Raw genomic sequence first — 12,935 nt, forward strand, 5'->3', positions numbered from 1 at the left:
AGAGTTGCAAAAAAAATAATTAAATGTTTAGCTGAATAGGCAAAGTGAAAACGTAGCTGCTCATAAAAGTTGAAAGAAAACTGCTTCATCTTGGATAGCCTGGGTGGTACTGGCTAAGCATATCATGAATGTTTCCTCTGCACCACTCAAAAACTAAGCCCTCCTGCGGCATTTTGCACCATTTTCTAGACCACCCACTCAGATGAGGATACACAAACCACATGTGCTAGGAATGTCTGCCCTGCACTGAAAGCAATATCAGCATTATGACCTTATTCCTCACACAGCCAGAGCTTTAATACAAACTTGCTTGTATTTTCAATTCCTTTGATTCTTTAATGATTTGTATGTAGTTGCTGGCTATTAGATGCTTAACGATTTGAAAGAGGAATGTAACTGTAGGAAAACCCCAGAATTATCACAGTAGAAATATTTTTAGCAAATATTTCCTGTCCTTTTCCTCCCCGAAAGAGATAGGCTTTATTTCTGTCTCTCTGTGAGCAATGATAAAAGGTAATAATTTATTCCTTGCTGTGATGAGAAGGGTGAAGCTTACTAACAGAAATCCCAGCTTTATAGCATCTGTTCTCTGAAGGAACATAGAAAAATGCATAACCCATTTGATGGGAAGATTCAGGAAATGGTTACTTCCAGTCAGAATTATACTGAATGATAATAAAAATACATCTGCTGCATTCACAGGCCTACATTTGACTTCACTCAAATTTCCAGACTGGAAAAATTAAAAGTAAATGAAAAATGCAAGATTATCACTTTGCAGTACAATCAGTCTGGCTGAGGCAAAACATAAGACTGTAAGTCAGATGCAATAGTGAAACAAATGTGAAACAGACATTAGCATCCCAAACAATAAAACAGCCTAAATGTTTTTATGTTGCTGCAATCTCAATCTCCCTCTGCTCTACTCACCAACAACTGCAGCATATTTTACAGTAGCAAACCAAGGCAGTTGTATTACTGCATCTCTTCTTTACACCTTTTTTTCTTTCCCCCCACTCCACCCCACACCCCAGGGCCTTGTTCTCACTGTGGTAATACTTCTCTTTCCTGTCTAGTCACAGTGGCATTTCTTGCTGCTCAATCAAATGCAAGGCCCTTACAGTGAGTATGCTTTGATGTTAATTTATCTGTCCAGACACAGAGCCAGCCTTGTAAATGTCATTGGTTTACCAGCATTAGTGCACTGATTAACTCCCAAGCATGCGCTAAAACACTGCAGATATACATGTTTTAGGATATATGTGTTTTAGTCGCTGTTATCTGTTAGTAAGGCTTTTATGCGCAGCAGTAAAACTTCGTACAGTGTACAGAACAGCTTCCTGGTGTACACTACATTCTGCTGTACACTGCTTGACAATTAAGAAAACCATCAAGACTCATTAAAACACATGCTTCACACTTGCTGAACTTTGGAACATGTCTTATTTCACTGCTTATTTTTGTAGTTCCTGCTAGCTCCTGCTGTGGCTGAAAACCCAACAAAATTTTCATCTTGATGCTTAGTTTCTGCAACCACGGACCAATGAGCAAACACAAAACAGACTCTGTAGACTGAAATAAGAGTTTACTAAAAGATAGTTTGTCATTAAACTGCAAGTGGTAAAATAAGGGATATGGTGTATATGAACAAATCAAACATCCTATCATCAGAGTAAGATAATGCATACAAAAACCCCAAATGAACGAGGCAGCTTTCACTTCAGACAGTTCTACAGCTTTCCCATCAATTTTGCAAATTAAGTAACAGGTCTTGAAATCAATGGGTCATTCAAGACACCCCAAAACACTGGTATAGCTTCTAGGAAAGGAAGATTGTACCAAGTAAGGACCAAGGACTCAAACTAGATTGTGAAAGTACTTTATTTCACTGTGAGAATGGGAAAGAAGAACAATGGGTCAGGCAAAACCCAAGAACTTGTAATTTCCTTCCCAGAGACTAAAAGTAACTTTAATAGAAATACACTGGGCTCTCCAAATGCACTGTACTGTGTGCATTTTGTTTCTGAAATTGAAAGCACAGACTTTTCCTAAAAATACCAAACCAATGAAGAGAGAGAGAAATGATCAACCATTTCTTACAGTCCAAAGCTGAAGACTGAGCACGGGTTTAGTTTTACCTTGGAAGACTCTCTTCACTTCAGTGTACGAGAGGAGGAAAGGAGGCCCCTTCCTCATTTCTAGCTCTTTTTCTTTAGCATGGACTAAGATGGCCTTCAAATTTAGATGATACTGAAATTTTTGTAAAGCCTCTCAGCTGATTAGATTTTGTAAAAAAAAAAAAACCAAAAAACCAAAACTTGTCTACCCAATTGGACATCCACTTTCTGAGGAGGAAAGTTACTAGTGAGAAAACTGTCTTTGCTACTGGATACAACTACTGCTCTAGTAACAGTGACTCACACTGAGGATTACGTTAGATATTGGAATTTACTTCTAATCTCTGCCTGTCTGGTCCAAATTCTCTCATATAACTGTTTTAAACAGCTTTATGTTAAGTAAACTCCAAAACATTTGTTGCCAAAACACTCTAACCCATCCCAAAAATCAATGCTCATAGATGTTACAGACTTCTTAACGGGTCTACCCCTTCTAAAGGGTATCTTCTTGTTTTTCCTTTAAGAGAAATATGAATGTCTGAAATTAGGTGAACATATTTACTTTGTTTCCATATACAAAATTAGATGAAAATAGCTAACTTTAAAATTTAGATCAAAACTTAGTCACTCTATTTCTATCAGAGTGTCGTGAAAAAGTCAACACACACATTGACAACAACAGTCTATTTTCTTCTCTCTCTCATTGAATTAGAAAATTTAAGAGTTTAAGGACGATCCACAGCTTGCATGAAATTCAGCACTGATTTGATACCGTAATTGCTGTCATCTCCCTTTTATGCCTATTCACCTAGTTTCTCTTTTCCTCTCCCCCTGTTCTCAGTGTATAATAAAGCTTATCTGGTATTTTAAGGGTAAAATGATTCATTTCACCATTTCTAAAAAAACAGTGCAATAGTCGTACTAGAAGTATCCCCTTCTGAAACTCAATGAGTCTTTACCACAAGACTTAGTTAGAAAAGTCTAAATGGACAAAGTTCCATATACATCTGGTATAACTAAAAGACAGGAAAGTTGAACACACATTTGTAGACCAAAGGTTTTTAAGGTTGCTTTTAGATTACCAAACATTTTTATATAAAACAATCAATAAAAATTGAAGTTTATCCCCTTTACATGCACCCCTTTTCCCTTCCCCATCGTCACCTGCCTTCTGTCAATAGTAAAGTTAACATTACACTCCCTCTCCTCCATCCCCTCCCCAATTGCACATTAAGACATGGACTTAAAAGAACAACATAACGCTTCAAGTATGCTTCATGCCAATCATCAATAAGAGTCATAACATTACTGAAAAAGTACACTTATTCTTCGGAAGCCTAAGGAGGACTTCCTGTGGAGTATGATCAAACAACATTTTAAATAAGAAAAAAGCCCCCAAACCCAATACGTATCGTGCCCTTCCAAAAAGAGTAAAGTGTAAAATTTTCTTTGGACTTAAAGAAACAGTATTGAGATTCACCATCTGAATAAGAAATAACCCCAATAGTTTTTCAGTGCTGCACAAACTGTGCACATGAAACAGTAAGTCATAAAGATACTACTGTTCAGCTCTACACATAGAGACTACATGTGGCATATAAGCATACACATGACATACTGGCCTGTCTAGTAACAAGATACATCTTTTAGTCTGGTAAACCTGAATAAACCTTTGCATCCAGAAGTATTTTAAAAATTATTATTTTCTCTTTTCATTTAGGAATTTGGATTTTTAATATAAGGATGATGATTTCATCAAGAAACCATCAGCAATGTGAGAGCATGAAGCATTGATGTGAAACTGAGTACACATACTCTCATTTGATGCATAAATGAGGATCCTGATTTTAAGAAACGATGGATGGTGTGAAAGAATACTTATTTTTATAGACAAGAAATTCTTCTGGAAACATAATCAGGTTATTGAACAGATACCAAAATCTGGAAAGTTTAAAAAGCATATATGCATGTGTGTCTGTGTGTATATATATATATACACACACAGGTGTGGTATACATATATATATAAACACACACATCTAGATGATATCATACATGTATTTATTCCAACATTTAACTGTATAACAACACATTTTTTTCATTTCAAATAAAAGGTTTTAATTTAGCAGTTGTAAAAAAACAAATGAAATAAGAAAAAAATCCCCAAAACAAACTAAGCAGATCATATACTATATGAACAAACAAAAATGTTATGCAAAAAGTTTTATGGTAGAAGTGAATCACACACTGGCAGCAGAAGAGTGTTGAAACTCAAAGTAATAAATAGCTCCAAATTTAGAATTTTCTACAACATTTTCTTTAAAGACAGGACCAGTACTTTTTCTTCTATGATGAGCTCCTGCAGAACACCTTCACTCTAATATATATTTTATTTTGCAACATTTAAATGGACACAAGAATGTAGACTGCAAGAGTTGCCAGATTCAGGACAGTATACATAACATTTTTTGTTAAAAGTCTTACTGGTTTATTCACTGAGGCTAGACAGCAAGTCATATGAACCTATTTGGTGCACTTTTTAACCATGGTCAATATCAGTAGGCAGATAAAATCAAGGACCTGTAGTCCAGCTTGCTGTGGTCCAACCCACTGTGGTAGACAGGAAACGAAATATAGGACCACTGCTTGGTCACCAAGTTTTTATCTTGTTTCCTAGAACTGCAGAGGTGGAATCAAGACTGTAGTGTTTTAATTGACTAAAGAAAGACAGCAAGAAGTGGCATTTTAATATGAATAATGTTACTAGGCTTGTGAAAGTACTGCATCAAAAGAGCACACAAGGAACCCCACTACTTGCAATATCTGGTAGTGTCACTCAGTGACTCACTGACTTTAGGATACATGTATGCAATAATAAATAGATCAGTTATGTAGTAAGGCAGTGTGTTGAACATGCATTCATCTTGTGGACTTGAACACCACAGAGAGAGATACATGATATCATACACATTCATTAGGAACAAGTATTTTTTGTTTGTTTTCCTGTGTTTGTTTTTCAAGGCTATCCAGGCAAACTCTTCCAGAGCATTTTCTTCTTGAGAAGAGTGGTCCTCTGAGTCTCGTCACTTTTTCTCTCCCTTATCAAGAGACTGGCTTTAAGGAAAAATGAAAGCTGAAGAGGTTTTTGTTTTTTTCCCCCTCCATTTTGGTCGCATCATTCTGCAAATGTCATTTAAAGAACAGTTTTTGATGCAGCCATATGCTGAATCCTCAGGAGGTTCCAGATGTTTCCAGATAACTCTGTAGTTTACGGACTGTGGTTTTGTCCAGTGAACAAAGATCAAAGTCAAAGGTTGTATTTGTGATATGAAAGTGTCCAGTTTCTTCTATAAGATTTACTATCTGAAAGAAAAGAAAAAATGCAGTGGGAAATTCCAGTAGTTTTACATGCCCAGTGAAATTATTAATAAGTACCATGAGAAAGGCCTAAAATGAGTCAAACTGCCCCAATATTTGCAAGTTTAACCATTATCCTTATCATTTGCTTCCTTTCTGACATGCATTATGTCAGGTCCAGACTACAGTACCTTGGGTTTTCTTTTTAGATCATCATCAACCATAATGTCAGGATACCTATCTGCTGTTCCAGCAAACATTAGCATTGACAACGTATTTTTCAAATGTTCAAAGAAAATCTGCTTATTTTCTAATTCAGTTTAAAAAAACAAGGGGGGTGGGGGGGCAACATTATACCCTTAAGCTCAAACAAGTAATTTTAAAAATCCCAGGTAGATCTCTGAAATATTTATTATGTGCATAGCTGCTAAGCAGGTTACAGTAGGAAATAATTGGCATAAGGCTTTCTGCAAGCAAGAGAAATAAATCCTTAGAGTCTAGTCCATAATCAAACAAAAAATACATTCAAGAGCTCTTACATGAACTGTTAGTTCACACACTAGCAGTCACTTTTTGAGTGACAGAGTTAAATCTACTTTTTTTTTTAGCTATATCAACCATGGAAGGACTCCTAGCAAGGTCAAAACATCACTTAGGTTGTGGGGTCTTCATCCTCAGAGATATTCCAAAGTCACGTGGCATAGTCCCAGGCAACTGGCTCCACATGACCCTGTGACCTTCAGAGATTCCTTCCAACCTCAAACATCCTCCAATTCTGTGAAATCAACAGCAGATACCTAACTTGTGCCTTTATGCAGTTGTGACATTTTTAGTCTCTGAACTGTAGCCTATAATTTTAAAGAATGCTCATACTCAACACGGAATTGCTGTAAAAATAATTCCAGATATGTTAAGTTCCAGGATGCACACCTACCTTGGAAAAAACACTGAGCATCTTGAAAAGCCAAAGCATTATTTGTTATGGAGGGCTAACACAGCGCCAACACACTGTTGATATAAATCTCTTACGTGCTGTTTTGAGACAGACATGCCAAGAGCACACAGAAAGGTACCCCACCCTGAGGCAGCCTCTGGGTAGCTCATGGACCGACAGAGCAACACTGCTCTTCTCAGTCCTTCCAGCCACCCCTTGTGCAGCACTCAGGCTGCACTCCAAGTCCTGTCTGCAACGTCCAATTTGAAATCCATTTAGTTTTGGGGCTTCCACAGGCACCTCCACTGAAACACTACTGCAAGATATTCCTTGATTGTTTTGAGCTTTATTACTCTGACTGCAATTCCTTTTCCACAGCTGGAGCAAATACAGATGTATGCACACATGGGTTATAGAATGTACCTTAAAAAGACAAATATGGTAGGAATAACCAGCTTCACAAAGAACAATGAATTTAAACTAAACATTTTGTAGTTTTCTGCTCTCCATGTCATTATATAAACAGATATTTTTTATTCTCAGACCACAGAAGTAAAGACTATGTTGATGATAAATGAAATATGAAATGTGTATTGTCAGGCATGGAATGACACAGCCCAGGACAGATTAAATAGACTGGAAACAAGATGAAATAATAAAAGGAAAATGCTTGTTACAATGAAAATCTCCCTTTTCAATCACCTTTTATTTTCAAAGGTGGGGAAAAAAAAAAATAAAATCCATTTAATTTGGTTTGCAGCTGTCCAAAATTCTTAAAGTACTGGAAAAAAATCCTGCTTTTATTAACACGTCATTTAAATCTGTACCTCTTGGTTTCAATTTCTTTTCCGTATGGGAATTTTTAATCTAAAATGACTAACTTAATTTGTTCATTTGTTGATTCACAGATTCTTGTAACACTTTTCCATCCCCTACTGTTCTGCAATTGACATGAGAAAAAGAAATCCAGTGGGAAAAACTGATTGATACCAGAAGAAAACTTTGATATGTATTGTTATTCTCATTTTTGGCACTCTCTTGAGCCTCATCTAAGAAAGAAGCAAAGGTAAGCAGTCAATCCAGCCTCCTTTTGTAAAAGTTCGGAATCTAATCTTCAGAATGCTCTTTGAATATCCACAGTGAGACAAATAAACGGCTGCACAAGAAGTCTACAGAAGCAGAGGCCAAGAAAATGTAGCTATGTTGAACAACTCTGTCTAATGCTTGCTTGTGTTACTGTGGAAGACTACCACCCCCGAGTAACCCCCACTGCAATATACTTGATTTTAGAAACAAAGATTATACAAAAGCGTTAACACATGTATTTTTAAACAGCACTGCATATTTTAAGAAATGGATAAGGACTTCTATTGATCAAGTTCCACTTTGGGCTTTTAAGCTCTAGGTCAAGGGAAACATAAACATTTTAAACATATCCCTCATCCAGCCCCCAAGAGAGATACAGTCGCTATGTCTGGGCACCTGGCAAATGACTGAAATGAACCCCAAAGGCTTTAATGGATGTACAAAAATGTATCAAGATAAACCCAGACAGCTCAATGAAAAACACCTGCCTGTGTGCCAGTCAATGAGGAGTTCATGACTTACTACTAGTATTAGCATATGCATCCTTGTGCTATTCAGAAATTCTTCAAACAGAATAAAAGGTTAAGATTAGTTGCTAGGATGTCTGACAGTTCTAACATTATAAATACAGCATTAAAATGTTTTATTCTGAGAGCTCAGCCTGCTAAGAACAAAAATACCCCATTTGTTCCTGCTGTATAAGCTTTGCTTTTCTGCTGTAAATTACGTCTCTGTTTACATAATGTCTCTCCAGCTCAGTTTCATCATTATCCATCATAGTATAACTATTTATCAGCCTTTAAACAAGCAAATGAGTGTGTTTGTATAAGGAAGCCAAAGTGCAACTAATGACAGTCATTTTTCAATTTATGGAGGGTTTTAGGCCATGTGATAGTTTCCAGACCTCCAAGCTGCCCCTGGCAGAAAATTCTAAGAAGATAGTTGCAAACCAAAGTTAAGCACCTTGTGGACATGAGCAATGTAATTTTCCGCCATGCTGCATACTCATTTTTTCCTTATGCCTGTGCTGCCTAGTGCACCGGCTTTCAGATTTTTTACCCGCTGAAGATATGACTTCTGATGCCTCAAAATAAGATACAAAGTCTTACCAGAAATGTTGCTGCCTTTTGTGGGGTCATGCTAACATTTTCTGCACTGAAAATGCAGAGTTAGAAACACTGCTTTAGCTAGCCAAATTTGAATATATTGGACATGCAGCATTAACATCTGATTGCAGACTCAGTTAAAAAAAAAAAAAAAGCCTCAGCACTGTAAATTCCAACCTTTTTCTTTACACTGGAAGATGTGGTAGAGAAATTTGTTTGTAAATGTAATTTCAGACCAGTTTCTGTCTTGACAAGGTCCAATATTCATATAAGAACTGCTCAGGTGATTCTCAAAGGACTAATTTCTTGGTCAAATGTTCTTTTTCACATGTCTTCTCCCTCTCAGGAAATTCTTGTATGTCTGTAAGTAGCGTTTAACATCAAAATTACTTCACTATGTATCTAGGCACTTGCAGTGCAGTATCACATCTCTCCTGTCTTCTCCCTTTCTCAGCTTCCTTTAACAAAGTGTCTCAAAGAGAAATGCCTCTCTTGGTGAAGAGCTACATTCACAAACAGATACATTTTTCTCATTTCCAATTTGGCTGCATTCCTGTTTCCTGTCATGCCTATGGACTTGGTAACAACTGGGATTGGAAAAAAAAAAAAAAAAAAATCCTTTTCATATCCCTCAGTGTAAGTTTGAGAAGCCGGTGCTTTTACATCATATCAACGCCTTCACCATTCTTTTGCAAGTCCCTTCTCTGAAAATTCTCTCAAAGTCTGTGTGCAAGAGACTTACCTGCCCTAACATAAACTAACAAGATGACAACTGCCATCCAGGAACACACGACTCCATCACCATCCCACTTCATACCAACACTACCTCTAAAATGCTTGCAGCTGTCTACAATTTTCTGTTGCATATTTTTGCATTTGATCCCTCTTCTCATGCAGTAACCATAATCCCGTTATGCAGTTTTGCACCTTGCTGTTCTCACCTCTGTACTTCCAACAATCTCTATATCCTTGTATTTCTTAGTCTAGAAGTTTCATAGTAATTCCTAGAAACTTTCTCAGCTCTGTATCTTTTCAATTTCTGTGCATACTGGAAGTATTTTACATTAACTACATAGCTGCAAAGCAATAAGGACATTAAGATGGAACGGCAGATTATTTTTAACATAGAGAAGCACTGATTCTCTGCAAGTTATCCATTCAGTATTGGGAAGATATTTCTGTAAATGGTTAAAATCATATGAATTAATGAATTGCAGAATATTAAGGGATTAAAGGTTTTAGAACTAAGCTGTGTTTCGTTTTATAGCAGCATAGACCATTCACTAGTGAAGACATGCTAACAGACTACTGGTAAGTAACTTAGCTCTTCCACTGACTCCTGGTAGACCTCTGTAGCCCGTATTATGCTGTTACCAGCAGAACTGAAGCAATGTCCCAGCCTGCAGAGTCTGGCCATAAATCCAGCTTTCACTGGGGCTGTACCAACAGCCTGCAAATTCTCTGGACCACGGGAAACAATCTGCACGAACAATTTCCCCCAGGAAGGCAACACCAGTTCTACATCAACCAAACCTTCATAATACAAGTAATAATGTATAAGTAATCATGGATTACAGCATTAAAATACCTCACTGTGAATGCAAGTTGTGAGGCAAAGTTCGTGAATGAATGCTTTCTCTGGTTTAATAAGTAGTCTCCAGAGGAAAAAAAACCGTCTAGCTTAAAATGCATAAGAATATACTCTTCTTTTTCATTTACTCAGAATAGGATACTCTAACTTTCCAGCTCAGTTATGTTTCTTTTAATATGATTTTTCCTTGTATTAGTAACATCCCACAAAGCTTACTATAACAGTGCTCCAATATTAGAATGAAGACAATTTAGAAGACAAACCCATTATTTTTCTAACAAAGACAAATACTTCTTCATCACCAAATAAATGCTGCTAGTGAGAAAGAGAATGAGGGGTTCAACTCGAAGCACTTTACTTACTTTGAAAATATTTCTTAGGATGGCTGAATAATTCCAATTGGAAAGGATTTTGCTAGTCCCAGCCCCTGCTCAGAGCAGGCTCAGTTGTGGAGTCAGATCTGGCTACTCCAGGCTTATCCTGTCAGGATTTCAAAAGCTCTAGACCACCATAATGGGAAAAAAAGAAGGTTTCTTGCTTGTTGCTATATCTGCTTTGCATAAAATGTTTTGAAGTTGATTTTCTTTTTCAAAATTCCACATGAAGCCACCTAAGCCCTACAGTCTGGTCTGGAGGCTGTCTATACAGCCCCAGTGAAAGCTGGTTTCATGGCCTGACTGCCCAGGCTGGGTCAGTGGCTCAGTTCTGCACTGACAGCTGATAACAGCAGTACTGGCCACAGATGTGTATCAGAAGCGATACCATTTGGAAGCTATGCCTTGGATAACTGGGGAAGTAAGTGCTCAGGAAGCAAAGATAGGGTGTGAATTTACAACACAGAGGCTTTTCCGGATTCAATTTTCATGTGAACTCTTTGAGAATTAATGAGTAATGTGAAGTGGACAAGGCGTTGCAATTCCTGTCTTTTAGCTTCCTGCAAAATAATTTCCCAATGTAGATAAAAATTTGGCTTTGCCACCACTCTGAAAGCATGCTTTGAACTAAAGCCTTTGTAGTAAAAGGAAACTTGGAAGGCAAAAATACATTAAATATGAAGGGTAACCAATATGCATCATTGTGTGTTATAAGATGAAATCTGACAAAGCTATCAGAATTCATCTTTAATTAAGAATATCCTTAGCCAAGATTTTTCTTTTCAGTGACCTCTCAATAGTTTCCTCATCTTTAGTCACAATATTGAGCCTGAACTAACAAAGTGGTTAATGCTGGAGCTTGCAAAATATTGTTAATACACTTAGTCGAGAAATTTGACAAGTGATTGCAATCATTTAGAAGTGGTAAAAATTTTCCTCTTTACAACATCTCTGAAACTGGGACATAATTGTGCTAAACATGATAAAACCATCTGTGCTACAATTGCACCCGCTTTGCTGACAGTGCTTATTGTTTAATCTTCACAATTTGCATCCCAATAGTACCTGACAATCCCACTGAAAACCAAGAATACTTTCTTTGCTCTTACTGTTGCTTAACATTTCAATAAATTTGAAGCCTTTTTGGTTGTACACGTCCATATTTTGCTCGTTCTACGACTTCAGAAGACTCAACGAATATATTATATTTTTCTTCAAAGCGGACTTTGCTTTGAATTCCATGTTTTCTGCTTGCCATAGAAAAAAAACCACTTTGATTGATTCTGAGACAAGGCTGGTCATTTTCAGGAAAGAGGCAACAAGATTTTTATCAAGTGACAGTGCACAGCTATATCCATTGTCTCATCCTGTTTTCATAATTATTGATATAGTATGTTAAGAAACGTAACAACAAACTTAAATTTAAATTTTAATTTTTTTTTTAAATCTGTCATTTAGAGAGACAACACAGTTTAAAGTAAGTGCAAAAAATTCCCCAAGCTGCAGTGTAACAAGTAGTTGACTTCTGTGGACTATACAGGCTTATTAAACCTGATTACAGAGTTTTAAATAAAGGCAAAAAAAGAGATGTGACTTCACAATTTCAATAAGCACACTGTGATAGTGCATAAGAGTGCTCCTCACCTGCTGCAGTACATGTCTCTCTCTCAATGTCATTAATCTTCTGTGGAGCTCTACTAGTTCATCAAGATATGCCTAGAAACAAATCCCCCCCCCCAAACAACTTGTTAATTAAGTCATAGCAATGTAATTCATAAACTTCAGATGACTTCAAAACCAGTACAAATAGAAATCTTATTTTAAATCTTGGAATCATATAATATCCTGAGTTGGAAGAGATACAGAGGGATCATTGAGTCAAACTCCTGGCTCTGCACAGGGCACCAAGGGTGACAGCATGTGTCCGAGACCATTGTCCATTGTCTGAGTTTCTTGAACTCTATCAGGCTGGTGCTGTGACCACTTCCCTGGGTAGCCCATTCCAGGGCTTGACCACTCTCTATGTGAAAAACCTTCTTATAATATCCAACCTCCCCTGACTCAGCTTCATGCCATTTCCTTGGGTCCTGTCACTGGTCACCATGGAGAAGAGACCAGTGCCCACCCCTCCTCCTCCTCTCAGTCAATGAGGTCTCCCCGCACTATCTCTCTTCTCCAGGCTGAACAGACCAAGTGAGCTCAGCTGTTCTTTGTAAACCTCCTCTTTAGATCCTTCCCCCATCTTTGCAGCCCTTCTTTGGATGCTCTCTAATGGTTTTAAATCCTTCTTAAGAGTATGTCACCCAAAACTGCACACAGGACTTGAGGTAAGACCAAACTCTTCTTTGAGGTGTATTTTTTTATTAATAGT

General features: G+C 37.3%; 1 protein-coding gene across 1 annotated transcript in view; it reads right to left on the reverse strand.

The window, feature by feature from the left end:
• Positions 1-1,568: 1,568 nt before the first annotated feature.
• Positions 1,569-12,935, reverse strand: part of MLLT3 (MLLT3, super elongation complex subunit) — a 123,314-nt gene continuing 111,947 nt past the window's right edge. The window contains exons 12-13 of the mRNA XM_008630867.2: positions 12,209-12,280; positions 1,569-5,479 (exon numbers count right to left, since the gene is read on the reverse strand). Coding sequence (XP_008629089.1) covers positions 5,348-5,479; positions 12,209-12,280 — 204 coding nt within the window. The 3' untranslated portion in view covers positions 1,569-5,347. The remainder of the gene's footprint in view (positions 5,480-12,208; positions 12,281-12,935) is intronic.

The sequence above is a fragment of the Corvus brachyrhynchos genome, unplaced genomic scaffold, assembly GCF_000691975.1.
Source record: "Corvus brachyrhynchos isolate BGI_N302 unplaced genomic scaffold, ASM69197v1 scaffold93, whole genome shotgun sequence".
NCBI classification, from domain to species: domain Eukaryota; kingdom Metazoa; phylum Chordata; class Aves; order Passeriformes; family Corvidae; genus Corvus; species Corvus brachyrhynchos.